At 37.1% G+C, this 18,788-nt stretch overlaps 1 protein-coding gene across 1 annotated transcript in view; it reads right to left on the reverse strand.

Moving 5' to 3' along the window:
- The window catches only part of cfap74 (cilia and flagella associated protein 74), a 53,279-nt gene extending 41,352 nt beyond the window's left edge, over positions 1–11,927 (reverse strand). Inside the window, exons 1-12 of the mRNA XM_066691020.1 lie at positions 11,851–11,927; positions 10,989–11,135; positions 9,843–9,933; positions 9,230–9,379; positions 7,785–7,883; positions 6,860–6,964; positions 5,431–5,604; positions 4,398–4,508; positions 3,091–3,193; positions 2,694–2,851; positions 2,149–2,368; positions 1,358–1,567 (exon numbers count right to left, since the gene is read on the reverse strand). Of these exons, the coding sequence (XP_066547117.1) occupies positions 1,358–1,567; positions 2,149–2,368; positions 2,694–2,851; positions 3,091–3,193; positions 4,398–4,508; positions 5,431–5,604; positions 6,860–6,964; positions 7,785–7,883; positions 9,230–9,379; positions 9,843–9,933; positions 10,989–11,124 (1,557 nt within the window). The 5' untranslated portion in view covers positions 11,125–11,135; positions 11,851–11,927. The remainder of the gene's footprint in view (positions 1–1,357; positions 1,568–2,148; positions 2,369–2,693; positions 2,852–3,090; positions 3,194–4,397; positions 4,509–5,430; positions 5,605–6,859; positions 6,965–7,784; positions 7,884–9,229; positions 9,380–9,842; positions 9,934–10,988; positions 11,136–11,850) is intronic.
- Between the last annotated feature and the right edge of the window lie 6,861 nt (positions 11,928–18,788).

Raw genomic sequence — 18,788 nt, forward strand, 5'->3', positions numbered from 1 at the left:
ACTGTAAAAACAAAAGATCTTCCTCTGTAAGTTACAATTCCCCAAAATAAAACATGAATACTGGATGTCGTTTCTACCAGGGGGTTAATGAGATATTCTGTAAGAGAACGCCACATTTCGAACAGGAACAAAAACAACTTTAATTTCAAACACAATTAACTCGAAGTATGAACTTTGGAATCTGCTACAAGTTAATCAGACCAAGCAAGATATTGCAATGATACATTTGTACAAGAAACAAATGAGCTCTGATAAACAGCTATTAAAAGTGTAATTTATTACAACATCAGTGTAGCTCCATTGTGCAGCCTCCAGCAGTGATACAATGAATTTTAAACTCAATGTATCAAATTATTAAAGACACACAAACTGTCACAAGTATTATCTAATCATTGCCTCTTGAGTAAAGCCAATCACTTAGTTTTAGCCTTAAAATAAGTAACCTTAATTTGAGTTTCTCATGTTTACCAAATCAAATTGTATTGTGACATTATATGTATGAAGTGAGCCCAATTAGTTAGTTTAAGCTCTCCTCTTCCAAGTTAATTTCTTTTATTTCTAAAAAGAAAGAAGAGGCAATAAAAAAGCATATACAAAATGGCAAAAGCAATTAAAAAGCAATAAAAAAAGACAAGATTCTAGCAGATTTCCCCAACTTTTTTTTCTTCATGATTCAGTTTACACCAAACAGGCTATTGTAGTGCCTTGCCAAGACATGATTTCCAGCACTAAATGTTAAGAGGACATTTTCCACTTGACTTCCTCCCCACAGAAATAGCTGAGCTGAATGTCATGTTCTGTTGTGAGCTTCAAAAGGACCAGCAAATGAGAAGCGAAGCCTGTCGTCGGGGATTTCAGAGCACTACTCTTGGTGCTTTGAAAAGGAGTAGGTTAAGGAAACCAATGCAGTTGCCTCAATAAACTTCACAAACACTGTCACAACTGCACATCCCTCTTGATTTAGCATTTCAATTGCCGTCCCCGGGACAGACGATGACCCTGTGAATCTCTGCTTGTTAGCATGGATGTCGTCCGCTACCACGGCGCTTCAGATAAACAATCTCATGGCATTACTACTGCTACGTTGAACTCCTACAAGTTAGTATAATGTACCGGCTTTAAGCCACAGCACGTTGAGTTCTTTTGGGTAATCCAACAAACAATAAATCTAAATACCTAACTAAGGTACATGACATAAAAGTGATCTTACTATTACCGTCTTAAAATACATATTATGTCAAATCAAATCACTTTAAAACCTTTAGGACCAACCCTTGAGCATTTTGTATAATTACTGAAGCTACTGGAGACACATATGACCCACCCCCCAACAGCTTGTATACACACAGTCTCCTACCTTGTATTGCTTATGCTTATGATCCCACAGTCCTGTAAATTCAGGTAAGGCAAGACTTTCCTCTGCTTCCTTCTCCTTTTCCTCTTCATCATCTTCTCTTTTCATCTTTTCAGTGTAGTCCAGAGAGGCAGATGGCTTTGCCGGAAACAGTAGTTCATCTTCAGACAAGGGATCCCCATCCTCTGACATTGGAGAAGGGGTACGCCACTCCTTCAGCCACAGAAAACAAATTAAAAATACACACGTCCATTTAAAAAGTTATATTAAAAAGATCCATCTATGAAAAATGGTCTTTGATATTTTTCATCTCTCTGATACAACTGAGAACATGCAAGCTAGTCTCAGTTGTTGTACATTTATTTTCTTATTAAGCGATAGAGATGTGTAAATAGGTTGAATGCTTTCAGCGGTTACAGAGAATGCAGAACACCATCTACATTTATATCTATTCCTAACATTATACAAAACATTTCTCTTGAAAAAAAAAATCTCTTTTGTTAACAGCATCTGAAAAGAGAAATAGATATTGTGTTTTGTTGTGAAAAGTGTATTATGAACAGCCACAAATATATGTAAAAATAAAATAAATCAGATTAAATGGTGGATATAGATATTTATCAAAGAAATGGGTGATATTATATTTGTTGAAGGGATGATAATGAATATCCATGAAAACATATCGTAAGTTGCAGAACATAGATCATTATCGTGTATGTATGTTTCTGCCCATCATTAATGTTGTAACATTGTACTATGTGTCTTTTGTTTTTCATTCTTCCTCATGCACTTACAGGTGTGTAGCTTTCATTTTCACTCTCCCTGAAAGTTGTGTCTAAGTACTGCAACAATTTCTCATGAGACTTCCGAGAAAAAGCTTCCTTATTCAGGCTCTTCCTAGAGGCTGGAAAAAGTTGAGGTTGATCCTTCTTGCGTTTTTCCATTAAGGCTTCTTCCTGTAGGATCTTGGAGATGATTTCAACCTTCCTGGATTTTTGATGCTCCTCCAATACTCTGAAAAAGAACAGGATGTCTGATTTCATACTAAATGGCTTTTATCACTCGAAAGTGACTTCCCACTCCAGTTCAGTCCCAGGCATTTTTTATGAGTACTACCAGTATTTATTTTAAAGTATATTACTTCATAGGGCTGGATTTTTTGTCTGTTTCCTTACAGATAGCCACATGAATCAAACACCCATGTAGGTGACATGTTTTTCTGCGGGAAAAGATTAGGATGGCCTTTTACATACACACTTGACAGATAACATTCAGACTAGCCGAACACAACCTCAGACAATCTTATCGGAGGGCATGGCTCCAAGTGAAAGACACTCACTGTTTCTTTCTTTCAAACTCCCGCAATCGTTTCTGCTGATACGTGTACTTGGTGACGTCCCCTCCCTCGGCCCGCACAGACTCCCTCAGCAGCCTCTCCTCTTCCTTCTCGGCTGTGATTTTGGCCTTATCACGCGCTTGCAGTGTGCAGAGGTTTTCCTGAATTACAAAGACAGCAGTGATATGAGCTGACAAAGCCACAGGTGTGTTTTTCACTTAAATAAATAAATACATAAATAAATAAATAAATAAATATTGTAAGTATTTGCCTATTTGCCTGCTTTTGAAACAAATATATTTTGAAACCCTAACATTTTGCTACGATTCAGTTCTGCAGACTAAAAGACAGGCAAAGGAGTTTTATACATTATCCCAAATTGAGTCTCCAACAGCCTCACCTTTGTGACTGCAATGCTGGTCTTGAGAGAGAGAACAGCCTGCATTCGCTTCTCTAACTCTTTGCGACTCTTCAGTTCTTCCTCCGCTTCTTTCTTACGAACTCTACAGCAGAGGGTATGAAACACTGGTTAACCGTTTACTGGGTGCACCTCCAACAAAACAAACACCAAAACCCTTCTGAGCATAAGGAAAGGATATGTTGTTGAACTGGTACCACAACCCTACAGTCTGTAGGACACCAAAACCAAACAAGACAGACATTTCATCATCTACCTTCATGATGCTCCATGAAGTTAAGATTCTAGCATAATTCGAAAAGCAACACTTTATAATCTCTCTTTTTTTATTCCATCTATTGGTTTAGATTTAAGCTCTACATTAATATTTTTCTACCTACCCACCTCTGGTAAGTGTAATTTACCCTTTTTACTAAGCTTGGAAAATATAGTGTATATTACGGTGATATAAATGTACTTGAAGCGCATGGCAAACTGTACATGACTGTACATTTATTTTATTTTATTGAGCTCTCAACCCTCTCAAGCAGTTCTAGTGCAACCCAAGTGTTAAACCAGCTCCCCCTTGTCCTAGGAAACAGGAAGTCAGAACTGGGACGAGAAACAGAAGACTTCCTCTTCTGCCCCACTAGATAAAGCTTGGGAACCATGTGATTTTACACTATGAGTGGAACCTGTTTACTTATCCAACGCCATACATTATTGAATAAAGGTCTTGTGATGTAAAATTCATTGGATGACATAATTTATTATGTTGTTTGCAGTTCTAGAAAATAAACAGCACTGACTGACAGTATCCACCCCCCCCACCCCCCCACCCCCCCACCCGGTTTTGTCCACATAGATTGCAGTTAATGCCCTGCAGTGATTTCATATTTTCCTTCCTACAATGTTACTTTTTGTATCATTGAATGTTACATTCATCAAGGAATGTTTTATTTATTTTTTGCAATCAAACTTTAAACCTGTTAAAAGGTATGTGGCAGTCCCAGTTGTTTGTACCAGTAGGTGAGGTTTATAATTTATTTCAGAAAATACATGTGGGGCAGGGCCAGTTCCCATTAAGATGACATAAAAGCACACACAAATCTGAAGGCATCTAAAAAACTAGGGGCAATGACATGACATGGGAGAACCATTTTATTCGTAGAAGACTTTGCAGAGCACACAAACGTAGGCATCTTTTTTTATTCCAGGCCATGTAGATGCTCCCTTTTTTAGCTCCATAAATCATCCCGCTTTTACCAGGTGTTAGACTCTGGTCCCTGTGTGATAAATTAAGCCATTACCTGTTCATCGTCTTCTTCAGAAACACAACTGCCTTCTTGTGGTTCTCCTGAGCCTCCTCCACTACCTTCTGATATCGGGCCTCTCTCAGCTTCAGGGAATTCATCTGTTTTCTGACAGAAAGTGTAAGTTATCTCTTAACTGAGATTATTTAATACAATCCTCACATTTAAAAGATGAAGAAGAAAAAAAAAGATTGGCGAGATGGCCTTGTTTGTCCACCCCTCCCAAGTTAATCTGGTGATATAATTGAGGTGGTTTCACTTTTTTAGAAAAACACCACCAAACAAAACAGCCCCACCCACTGTTATTTCTTTCCATTGTTTATGTAAAAGTTTAAAAAATTGTTTAAGCTGTAGATATTGCAAACACTTCATGTGTTTTACAGATTCATTAAACTAAATATGTTTAATTAAATTTAATTAAAGAAACAATTTGTCAGGCCTCCCTACTGCCAATGCAAAATAAATCAGCAATTATCACGATGTGTGTCCTGCTGTGGAAATGGATACAGGCACTACCAGAGAGAGACTATTTATTTATATATATTAAAATGAATAGATGAATTCATCTTTAGAAAATGTTGTTTGTCGTTTCTATCCAATAGACACCTGTGGTGAGAATCAAAGAGCCCAATTCATCAATTTGCCCCTTTTCTCCACATGCATTGCCTGGTAAAGTCTTATCAAATACACCACACTAGTATCTGTCTGCGTTCATTTCAGCAGGTAATGGTTTAGTGCATATTGTATTAGAGTCCAGATCCAGATGACTTGTTACAGAAGTTCATCCACAGCTTAAATACTTCATATTTTAATATTCTTCCTCTGAATATTAACATTCTTCTACAAATGCACTAGACCCCTATTCAGTTACACTAATCAGGTGATTTTCTTATGTTTTGGAGAAAAAACAAACAAACTCTGGGCCACTGGAAAACGTATCCTCTTCCTTTTGCTGATGCTGAAGAAGCCGGTGATTTCTCTTTAAATTTGAAATAAATTTTACTTTGATCCCTCCAAAGGTTATAATTACTTTTTCTCCAGTTGGTTCCTGAGCTGGGCTCCCCGTGCAGCCGCCTGTTCCTGCTCCAGCCTGCGGGCCCCTTCTCGCTCCTGCTGCTCCTCGAAGGCCTGCAGCTCCCTCTGAACGTCCTGTCTCAGGACTGAGAAATGCCCCAGCTCCACATCCACCTGACACAGCTCCAGCCTGCAGTGGGCACCAACAACAGTGGGTCAAGTGGAGAGGATGAGGGTGGGCACAGCTCACCCCTGAGCCTAGAAACTCTTTGCAGAATGATGGGTGGCACAATTTAACTCAACAATACCTCATTACATTTTAAACAGACATACTACTACAAAAGAAACGTTTACTTCTGAGATTCCTATGGCTGTTGCTCCACCTATAACTACCACTATTTCCCATACCTCCGGTAATAATAACAGTAACAGTGAAGCAATATTTTGGCTTAAGCTATACAATTAAAATTCCATGTTGACTAATCAGTTTAAGAAAAACCCTGTTTATCCTAATCCAGTAACATCTAGTATGTTTCGTAAATAAAGCCTGTCTCTCAATCTTCCACGCCAGGAGAAACTACCACTGATCTTGGAAGCTTGCAGCATAATCATTATATAAAATAGCATGACATCAACATTTTCACATGAAAATGTTTGCCAAATATAGATAGACAGAATGCATATTAAAATCCCACCCTGGTGCGGGCTCTGGGTAAATCTGAAGCTAACTGCAGGGGAAATGAAACCAAGTTTGCTTTGTGTTTCTGTTGAGAGATAAAAAGACAGACAGACAATATACAGACTCGTGACTGAGGAGTAGCCATGCATGGTATCTCTGACTCTCAGAATGACAGAAAGCACCTAGGATTTTGTGCAATAGGGCCTGAAATCATGGTTAGAAATTTTGACATGTCATTGTAGGTGTGGAATCTTAAAATGAAAAGGCATTTAATGAGAAGCAGCAGGAAGCATTCTGAGAGGAGTAAAGTAAAGTAAAGGTTAGTTGTGAAGTTTTGTTATTTATGCTAAAGCAACATATTTGTCTTTATTTGAATCAGGGATGTTTAATTTAATGGATATAAATGCCCTGATACAATTGCGAAAGTGACCCTTTCACCAATGTTAGGAATACTTTCTAATATCCATGTCAAAGCATCATTTATATTAAGCAATGGCCACAACATTTTAGATTTCTGATTCCTATTTTGTTTTAGTTTATTTCTGCAAAAAAGCAAAAGCATAAACAAAAAATAAAAAGCTTCTTGGGGAAAGCGTATCTGTAAAACCTGCCCCCACTGGCAATGAGAAAATAGATGTTCTCTAGAACAGGAGCTGCAATTACAAGATAATTGATGTGGTGGCGTTGTTGGCTATGGGTACTATGAAGCTAAGTATTCTGAAGAATCAGGATACCAGTTTTAAGCCCGTCATCCAATCTGCCTTACTCGTTTTCCCTCAGCACCAATGCGATTTGTGACTCGAGGTCCTCTTCCCCTTGTAGCTCTATGCAAATCCGATTATGCAATGCCCTCAGGCGGAGCAGAGCTGCACTGTGGAGAGAACAACAGCAACAAAATAAAAATATGAATATTTAAACTCTGTAAAACAGGGAACAACAAGAATGCCTTTGAGGCAGAGACACCTGCTTCGGTATTCCAGCCGTGTACAGGGCGTAATTCTATTTTACTTCATAACGTATGGCTTGCCATTGGGAGCTGACAACCTGTGAAGTATATAACAAAGTCCTCAGAGTGCCTCTTGATACGGCTGCTACAAACACTTTCTTCTGGGGAAATGTGTTATAGAGATGAAAATGGGGTGACAGGGTTAGCGTGGAAGCTTTTTTAATGGTTTAAAAAAAAAAAAAAAAAGATGAAAGAGAACAGATACAGAAAACAGTCAACTACTTCAGTATAAGAACCCCCCTGAACTCATTAAAAACACAGGAGTTTGAGAATGCAATGAAAAGAGCTTATGATCACAAAGGAAGGAAAACATCAATGTAATTCAAGGCGCACTCTGAAGAGGAACAGGCACTGATAGCCTTATTTCATTTCCTCACATTTTCCCTTTCATTTTCTTAACACATTGTGTCTGTACTCTGTTGCTAAGAACTGAGGTGAACAGTCCAAGAACATTTTGGAAGCAATTGTGAACATTTTGAAGTCCCAGACCAGTATATGAGGTGGCTCATCCTTTCATGACACAAACTGTCTTGAAAACATAAAGAAGGTGCTTGACTGATGTAGAATAAAGCTGTGACAGATGTTGTATGTGAAGCAGTTTAGCAGTAGTGTGATTATTTTAGCTAGAATAGACACCAGAAGTTGATGGATTTCTTTTTCCAAGCCCATGTGCATGTATACCGACATGTTCTCTGGCTCTAGCTGCTCCTCGATTTCTCCTTCCACCGCGTCCCGCTGCTTTTCCAGTTCTGTGATTCGCAGCCGGCAAGCCTTCAGTTCCTCCCTTTAAACACAATCAGTCAAAATCTATTTCAGTGTCTCGGCTCAGGGGCAATACTGGGGAAACTATGCTAATCATCATTGCAGCCCCTTCTCCCTCCCAAAGTGGTCAATTTTAACCTTGAAGTAGAAGCAGAGAGAAAAAATATCTCTTTGCCGTAGGGATGAAAGAGCCCTTCAAACTCATCAGTAACTCATTTAGGAAAAACAATAAACAAGATTAAAAAAAAGAAGAAGTGGATTTAGCATTTAGCATTGATATCTTTAAAATAACAGAATCAGTCAACAAATAGGTTTGCATAGTATGTGAGTGACAGGGACACAAATGTAGATTTTGAACTCAGTTTATGATTGTGGGTGAGCTCTCAATAACATATAATACTGGGGAGAAACAAAAAAAAAACAACATAAAAACATATCATTTCAACAGGGAAGAAAGATAGCGTCTCAAGACTAGTCATAAAACTAAGCCACATCAGTTCTACCCTAGAATACATTACTGTAATCAGCAGCAAACCCCTCGTCTATGCCTCGCCGAGGCCCATTTTAACAGTATATCCAGCTACTGCATGGGCAGAGGAGAGGCACGCTCACTAAAACACTTCATTGCTCAAGACTGGAACAGATGAAGAGGCAATGGTGCAATAAAAGCAGCAGCTCCCCTCACAGAGATTTTCTAATCAGTGCCATAGATCAGCTGCTAGCCTCCTAATGTGAATTCTCTTTGCCATCAAATGAGCTGCATCACTGCAATCTGCTACTGGAGTAAAAAAAAAATGATAACGAAAAGAAAAATTATATTTCCCATTACCTTTGAAGGAAACAGAAAAACACAAAATACCTATTTTTTAACAGCTGCCATGATAATTCATTCATTTTTAGTGGCACATGATATAAAAAAAATCACTTTAAAGCAGACTATGGAGTGACTCTAGTCGGTGTGCGTATTGTGAAAACAGACATCAGTCTCAAAGGATGATGTATCTGCCAAGATTGATTGATTGGCTGTAATTTCAATGACGCTGTATATTCTGTTGTGTTAAATAATTACATTGATATGTCATGTTTCTGAAGAAAGAAGCTCAACACCCAGGTTTGAGGTCATTGCTGAAACACAGCCCATTAGGCTGTATGCTGGGAAGCCGTGCAAAGCGACATAAGACATTAGAAATAATAAAACGAGCTGGGGATATATTATGTCATGATCACTTTTGTTGTTCAAAAGAGGGCTTTAATAGATTAACCAGTTGATGTGGAAATTAACCTTCTGTTCTTAAGTGGTTCCGAAACAGTGTAGATGCCAGCAGGCTTTCGGTGTCAGTGAAAGACTAATTTCAAACAGAAACAAACCTGGCTTTCAGAACGTCGTGCTCCTTCTGTTTGTGGAAGGAGTCCAACTGGTCCAGGTTTCTTCTCAGTTTGAACATCCGCACTCTCTCAGCGCAGCTCCTCTTCTTACTACGGCCACAGTCTTCGGGCAAACCTGTCTCACCCTCCTCCCTTTCAATCAGAAAGCAAGGAGTTTGTAAGCCCTTAAATATATGATTCTACTTATAAGTGTGCATATCACTGACATTTCTTTACAAAACAAATAAATCATTTTTCAATACTCCAGACCGTTTCATTCGGTTAACTGTGCAGTTTGTCTCATTTGTGTGAACAAGACAAAGGTTTTTATATCATTCTCTTGTTACAATTGCATGAAATGCCTCCCAGTGTGAATTACATGTCTTCTTTTAATATCACTTGCTGTTCATTATTATGAAATATAGATGTGGAAAACTGCAGTATGGAAGACAGGCACAAAATGCTCTCTTGTTTAATTACATTCTTGGTGTAACAAGAAAAAGGTTAAATGCCTGTAAAATAAATAAATCAATGTGTCTTTTAATGTAAAACATCCTGCATGCATAACCTGATGCAAACATTCATTGGTCTCACACTGTTTAATTTGTATACTAACCAGCTGGAGGTGGAACTGAACTCTGCAAACTCATCTGCAGATGCAGGAAATAAAGTTTCTTCATCTCTGAAACCTTCCTCTTCATTCTCATCTTAAAAATATATTAATAATAATGAAAAATAAGTCTAATAATTTAAACAAGAATACTGTGCATTCTGAAACATTCAATGGATTGTTTCTGAAAATTAGATAGTTAGGTATCTATATAATCATAATTAATTTCTAAGCAGTACCATATTCTGAACAAACTGTATCTCCATAAAGTGCAACTTTCAGTCATCATTACTAGTGGGCATCTATTAATGATGAATGTGGGACAAAAAATACCTTTAGTATCCACCACAAGGCTGGAATAGTGAGGAAGTGCATATTACACATAATTTACACATTGCACAGAATACTTCACTCATTATTACGAATAGCTTCTTATTGTGATATTCATGTTAAGCCTGTCCATCAGACTTGAGTGCCGTTTCTGTTATTTATTTGTGTTAACAACAATGACAGCATATCACGGTGTTTGCATGAATTAATGTAACTACTCTCAACAGCACATGCAAGTAGCAAAAAATATAAAAATAAAAATCATCTTGCAAACTGCTCATGTGCTATATAAGGGAAACAGTTTCTTGAAATAGGTTCTGCCAGACTGCCAATGAAACAATTATAATTTGTAATAAAACTAGTAATATAACTCATGCAAAGAGACATCTTCATTGAGAGCAATACGGCATCGTTGCTAGAAAGTATGCTACAGATAATTGGCTTATAAGCAGCTTTGAGTAATTCCTATATTCTCTATGAATTCGACGAGTTAAACTTTCAACATCTTCCAACTTGGAGAATTAAAAAAGTAGTTTTTCTTGTGACTCCTGTTATCCTACAGGGATTTTCTAATGGGAAATGCCATAACTCAGGCTTCAAATTCCTTGAAAGATAAAGAAGATGAAAAATAGTCATGACGAATATTTTCCATTTTAGTATTAGTGATTTTTTGTTTTTTTTTAATGATACAATTACATTCATCATCACTTAAAATAAAATGATCTTAACTTTAAGTTGGGGAAAACATTCATGCAGATGCATGGCCAAAGATGAGAGGAACAGCAAACAAACAAACAAACAACAACAACAAAACAAATTAACCTCCTGTCTCTTCATCTGTCCATGTGTTGGGTTTGGGCGTATTGTCGGGAGAAATTGAAGGAACAGGTGACATCTCGGATCCACAACCAGCCTGAGTTTCTGTAACTTCCATTCTTAAAGTCTGGGAACAATTCATATTAACTGCACCTAAAACAAACAAACAAAAAAACAGTATCCACATCAAGTTTTATTATTATTATTATAACTGATCATGGAAATAGCCCACAACACTAAGTAAGTCATCCACTCCAAACGAAAATGATACTACAAAAGATACTATTACAAAGTATCAGTGGGTGATATTAACATGCACACCACCATTAAAATAATACATATCCACAACAATATCAAAACGTACTGCCACGTACAGACGAAGCATCTTCAGAGACTTCCAATTAGACTTCATATATTACTATTGCATGGGGTCCTCATCATGAACCCATAGCTGACCTATGCACTTTTCTTTGAAATGCCAGGCCCGCAAATTGTTGCTTCGACTGCACAACACAAGACCTACTACTAAATGGTTAATATTTTAAAATAAACAGTTCAGTGCTGGACACAAACTGGCTGAAAACACCTTCGTTTACGTTTTGATTGCTTTCACGCACATGCGCACACATCACGCTACAAACCATGCAGTGGCCAGGCACCGATAAAACAATAGTAAAAATGTACTTTATGATTAGAAATAATTATAAAATGTACTTATTTTGGTTTGTTTCGTTTCTTTTTCGTGTTTTGCAAAGTACACGAGAAAAAAAAAAGAAACTGCTCTTGGGGCAATTCTGAAACTTATATTATAATGATGAACCTAATATGTTTAACAGTTCATGCATGCATTGAATGCTTTATAAAGTACCTCAATTATTTAATGACAAGCGTTATTCCTCCTCGCAGAGACTCTTCTTCACCTGCATGTCTTTGAGTCAGCCTCGGCGTTTACAGCGTCTCCAAGACAACAGGAGCGAACCATTACCCTGATGGGGGATCTGTCTGCCTGTCCCATCAACATAGCATATCATTGCTTCAATTGTTACATGTTTTGGAGGCTTTATATGTTATTAATATAGGTATATAAGTATATTACATCAAGAACTATCTAAACAGTCATATCTTAATTAACAAAGATTCAGCGATAGCATACCAATCACCCCTTTCTAAATGAAACGTCCAAACATCACCCACTTCCGGGTTTGTTTCAGAGGTGCCTTACCCAATGGATCCCACTGGCATTGTAGCTTCCTCTTCTTCTTCATCCAGAGCCTCTGCCATTCAACACGGAGACATATGTAGTGCTGAGGTTGCTGAGTCAGTAATCAGTATTCTCCTTGAAAAACTTTGTTAAAATGTGTTACTGTCTTTACTATTTGTAACTACATGTGTTTTGACTAATGCACGTTGCACTGATGTAATATTTCCATAGTGCCGTATTATGTCCTGCTGCTCTCTTACTGCCTTTAAAGCTAATCATGCAAAAGGCATATATTTTGTATTTTTACTTGTATTAGGACTAAAACTATTACTTTATTTCTTGAAATGTGTGTGTAACAACAACAACAACAACAACAACAACAACAATAATAATAATAATAATAATAATAATAATAATAATAATAATAATAATAACAATAAATGGAATACAGCCTAAAAGACACTTTCACGTTCCTTATTGTAATATGTTTTAAATTAAACAAAAGAACCAACCAAAACAAAACAGCTACACAAACACACACATGCACACACATATGCACAACTATTTAAGACTCTCTAAATCAGAGACAGTGCTTTCTTGCAGGGACATTTTGTTCACAGCCTGATACAAACCTCACATTTACATGTTCTTAACCTTTGTGCTCTGAACTCTGTGTTTTTTATGTGGACTAGTTCTGGTGTGGAGAAGGAGGGTGGCACTGCTGGGTGAGCTGAGGAAATTCAATGCCAGGACCAAGGTCACCACTCTCTGTGCAGACCACACAAAACAACAGCAGATAATAACTGTTAAAGACCTTTAGTTTCTGAATTAAACTGAGAATGGTTTAATGTGCCTTTAAGACTTTAATTTATGCGGGCAAAAAAACTGGGCCAGCCACACAGTCAGCTACTCTGTCTCCCTATAAAGGAGAACTCAAGAAATAGAGGAGGTGGATAGAAAAAGAAAGAAAGGGAGAAAAAAAAGACTTGCTTTAAGCATCAGTAACATTATGCAGTGTTAACACTTAGGGAATTACTTTCAATATGTAGGACATTACTGACAGAAATTCCTTTTTAATAGCCATGTTTGTACTGAAGACACAAAAGAGAATTATGTATTTTATATGATAATGATTTTTTTTCAAATCCATTAGGTTTTTTTCGTACTACCTGCTACTATAAGTCTTACTTTTTCAATCAGTTTTATCTAAGTTGATTTAAAATATAGAGAGAGCTATAAAGAGATGCAAATATGTATTTTTCAGGCAATTATATATTATCGTTGATGGCCTGGCTATTCAACCAAAAAGGGGAAATCAGAAGGCTGTGAGGGTATTTGTTTTTCCATGTATCGGGCTGCATTGCAATTCATTTGATGGATTATTCATTTCCATTGACAGGAGAAATTATGAAGGTACAGAATTAGGCAAAATCCCTCTGCGTAGCCTGAAATACTACTACCTTCCCCCACAAATGGGGCAAATGAGACACTGTTTCTGCTGCTTTCTATTTAGCAAGTTAATACAAATATCTGAACAGCATATGCTTGTGAAATACTTACACAGTAGAGTTATTAACAGAACACCTGGACACAAGGGATTTGATATCTTATTGGACTCTGGGTCTTTTATGTATTATCAAATCAGTGTGGATTATTTTAAGCTTTCTATTGTGCCCATATGGACATAATTTCTTGCCTCAAAAAGCTATATATATATATATATATATATATATAGGTGTGTGTGTGTTAAATAATTGCCATAATTTAATTTAAATCGGTAAGATTATGATTGTTATAATTCTGTATAATTCTGTTTTAATTCTCTTCAAGAAACTGGCATATCTAATTGTTTACAAAACAACATTATACAATTAACTCCAGAAAGGTATTCACCAATAGGGAGACAAAAAATGTGGATTTGTTTTTAAATGATCCCAATAGGGAAGATGACACTTCAAGAATCGGGTGTCTTTTTTCAAGTTTTTTTCCCCCCACACACAAATCACATCTGAAATGTACCATGAAATTATAATGACTTAATGCTATGTGAAACAGAGGCAGACTCTGTAAAAAAAGAAACTACTGGTAAATGTTGTACATGTTGAGAAGACAATGTCAATCTCATCACTTAAGAATGTGAATTAGCTCCACAACACTACCGTCTCAAGGCACATCAGATGTTAAATGCTTGACAACTGTGGACCCAAAAAGTTGCTTTGCGAGTACAATCCTTATCTGAGAAGCATATCAAGTATATCTCTATAGAATGTGTCTAACAATGTTCAATATGGAGTAATTAGACTTTAGACTAAATTATTGCTGTATCAGACATTGTTTATCTCATAAATTCATTTTTCCTTTCTATCTGATTTATCAGAGATTCACAAAGTCTTTTTTCTCCCTGTTTTGCTAAGGCTGCTGGTCTAATTGTATGCTTTACAGCAAGAGAAAATCACAACTTTTGAAACTCATATAGATTTCCTACACACTACACTTCTGCTGTACTAACGAAACAAGATAAGCTGGAAAACAAGGCAAAAATACAAAATTAAAAAAACTTTAGGAAACAAAGTATGAAACTATATGGCAGAAGCATTTTAAATTGAAGTCGAACTTTAAAACATCTGGCAAACAGATAGTATTAGGGTTCTATCATCAATAATTGGATTCATTTGACTTACTTTAATTAATTTATCTAATTGACATAGAAATGTCATACACATACACATTCTGCAGTAAGCTGGACAGGTTGTAAAAACACAACAATCTAGCTATATGTAATGTCGGTCCAAAGTTCACTGCTTGGCTTCTTAGAAGTCCCTAGCATGTATCAATGCATTGCTTATTCTGCTTATTGCAACTAACAAATCACTTTCTGTTTGGAAGACTTAAATAATTAGCTTTATAATTTGTGACTGATGGGTCAACCCTTGTTTTCACAAACTCAATATTTATATATATAGAGAGAGAAATGTAAAAATAAGAGTGCCTAAGAATGTATGTTAACTAAGAATACCCATGTCAAGATCCATTAATCAAAATGATGTCCCTGTGAACATTGTATAAATGATGCAACTCCAAATGTCAGAAGTTGCTCTCTTAAAAAGCTGAGAAGAAACTGACAGGGATGGTATCAGGCTGATCAGCTTGAGGGAGTTCAGGGAAGAGCTGGATGTTGTGGAGTCAGTTTAACTGCAGCTCTGGCTTACTTGTGTTTAAAAGATGAGATACCTTGGTTAAAGTTGCACGACTTTTTCAAAAAGTTAGAATAAAATAAGAATGATATTTGATGGTTAATATCGAGATTCTGCAGAAAACTGGGATTTTTTGATCAACACTTAATGAATACAGGCCTTGATTCCCTGCATCCCTTGGCAGAGAAACATAAGCGATAGACTGTGGGGAATGGATTAGGTGTCTGTTGTGGTGAAAGAAAGTCTTAAAGCAAGCAATTAAGACATCAATAAAACAGCATAGGATAATCAATGGATGCAGGGAGATGCCGAGCAGCTAAAGTGGATAGTTAGGGCAGGTAAATGAGGCTGCAATGAAACAATTTCCTTCTGTTAAACACACGTGCTTTAGCCCCCAGGCCAATATAGTTAAGATTAAATGGTCCAAAGCTAAATTCTCCAAATATCAATGAAGCATGCTTATGTGAAATCAACTGGACTAAAAACTCCAGTATAATAAATGACAGCATGTACTACAGATCAAATAAAGTCCATTGCCTTTGAAACAACCCCCTCCCCTTTCCCCTTCACACACACACACACACACACACACACACACACACACACACACACACTTCTATCCACATAGTTTTCTTCTGCCCCTTCTAACTAAAGAGTCAAGAAGCTTCATCAGTTCTCATTTAGATTATGCATGGTCCTCCCAGGCAAGCATAGGTAATCTTCCACTCTCCAGAACTCAATCGTCCTCACACATTAATTGTGTGAGAGGGTAAAACTGAAACATTTCAGAGGCTGTGGCGTGGAATGTAGATCAGTCAAGTCGTGTCCCTGTTGTCATTGTTTTTGTAGGTCTGGCTGGCTACTTTTTACTGCGATGGGATTGGTGCGCAGAAACAACCCGACCAATGGGACTGGAGGGACAGTGGTATTAGAGCACATTTTAAAGTCACCTTCCTGACGCACCCATCTCTTTGGGTGAATGCCGCCTGGAGAAAGAAAGAAAGAAATCAGCCCTATAGAGACCCAGGCAAGCTTGCCATGCATATGATTTTCCTGCTAAGTAATTTATCCTGATCTTTCCTTATATGACAAAAAGATATTGGATGGCAGTTACATGGTAAAGCAATGTATGTCAGGTACATTATTTGTAACGTTTTGGCCTATTTAGTAGCTCATTATATTTAAGAATGGACATACACAAAAACGATGTGGTTCTACTATAGTCATAACTTTTGAACACTTACCTAGGTAATCAGAAAATCCCAGTAATTGGTACGTTTCAAATCTGTTACAGGTTTAAGAGGTTTGCTATATTCAGTATGTGAATAACTTTACCTAGTCCTTTAATTACTATATATATATATATATTTCTCCCTAAGGCATTGTTCCTCTGCTTGATCATTACTTTTGCTCCACAAGATATACACATCCAGATAAAGAATATCTGTGTGGGAACTAGTAAAATGCAACATTAGGAAAATTTGTGTCTGTGCTGATAGGGGATAATATTTCTACTAACACAGTCTCTCAGATTAACACCTTTTTAAAACTTGAAAGTTCCAGGCATCCCAGAATGTTAGCCCTGTTATCAGCAGATATATTCCTTACTGTGCTGAATTAAAAAGCAAAATGGGCTATTTCTTGATAAAGATTGACTTCAGTTGATATTTTCTGCTTTACTTAGGGAAGCAGGAAGCTGACTTTGATTAACTGACACATGTTTAGTTTGCTTGTAAAACACTTTGTTCCTGTATGTATGTATGTATGTATTAATGATGACTTCAGTAAAATTATCCAAACCTTTTTCCAACACAATACTGATTAAATAAAACTCATATAACTGAAGATTTATTCAAGTACTTATGTGTAATCCTTTTTTAGATGTTCTGACCTTGTGAGGCTCACATTCCCTACTTACCATCATTCTTCTATTATTTGTTTATTTGTGTGGCATGCAAAACAGAAAATGGGACACTGTATTCACGAATGACACAGAAACAACACTTACCACATCCCCATTTATGGAAAATGTTCAAACAACAATGGAAATAAAATCCCACAGTAAAGTTCTCACTAATACATTTAATCTGGTCTTCCTCCTGAGACTTTGTCATGGCTTTTTAATAGAAAAGTCTCTACCATGGTGCAAACATGACTTTTCTTCTCTTTAATGAAATTGCACTTAAAGGGACACAAAATAAACTCGACCCTGATTACAAATGAACAGAGCAGGCAGAGCCCTTTTGCAGAAGCAGGTGATGCCACGACGGGCATTTTGAAAATGGTGTCCAGTTATGTTTGTGTACCATCTACCTTAAGCTTTATAATCATCTGCTTGACAGCTGCTTTCCTGGTTTTACAAGCTGTATTACAGATATGTGATTGAATAAATCCTAAAGAACTTATTTTCTCAGACAGGAAGAGTGGGAAGGACATTGATAACCTTACTTAATGAAGTCATACAAGTGATGGTGGTTACAGAAAACCACAATGCCAAAGAGTGCACTGGGGTATATGAACATCACATACCACCAGTCAAAATATACACCATAATTTTTGTGTGTTTTCCTGTCATTGAAACTGTTATTGAACAAAGTCCTGGAAAACAGCATTAACAGCACACAAGATAGTAAATATTTGTGTGGTTCCAACCTCAATGGCATATACGCAATAATCCTGTTCTGAAAAGTACTGGCAAAACAAATTGCTATTTATGTGTTGGCCACATATGATGTCAATATATACAACTATAGCTTCTGTTGCAACTCAATTTGGAAAATGTTTTATTTTCTTTTTCAGTTGGGACTGCCTCCTAGAGGCATCACCAGATAGGTTTGAAATATAAAGAAATAGCCTCAAATGCAACTGCATTAGGAGCTGCAGGCACCATGTGCATGTATTCTCATCTAAAACATCTAAACTAGTCTAAAGATCAGTCAGGTAATTCTGTGTAATTTTCTCTCTCTCTCTCTCTCTCTCTCTCTCTCTCTCTCTCTCTCTCTCTCTCTCTCTCTCTCTCTCTCTCCATATACCGAGTTCATTGTGTTGTAGATGCAGATACAAGTATGGTTTCTAGTCAATCACATGAAAACTCTGACTCTGCTGGAAGACAAGAAGGCCCATGGGGAAATCTTGTACAGTAGGGTCTACGATAATAAACAGTGGCTTAGACAGATATGCAGGCAATCCTGTATTAAGGCCCTTGTTCTGCTTCCTCCTTGTAATCATCTTATCCTATGATGAAACAGAAGATCTCATTGATGTGCAGTGTAACATGGCTCCCGATGCAACCTCTTCCCTTGGTTAAACTGATGATAGACATTTTCAGGTTTGGCTTTATTTATTCTAAAATCAGACTATAGCAGATTGGAAGAGTCAGTTCCAGACACTTTGTGATGAAGGTTCATTCCT

The sequence above is a fragment of the Amia ocellicauda genome, chromosome 18, assembly GCF_036373705.1.
Source record: "Amia ocellicauda isolate fAmiCal2 chromosome 18, fAmiCal2.hap1, whole genome shotgun sequence".
NCBI classification, from domain to species: domain Eukaryota; kingdom Metazoa; phylum Chordata; class Actinopteri; order Amiiformes; family Amiidae; genus Amia; species Amia ocellicauda.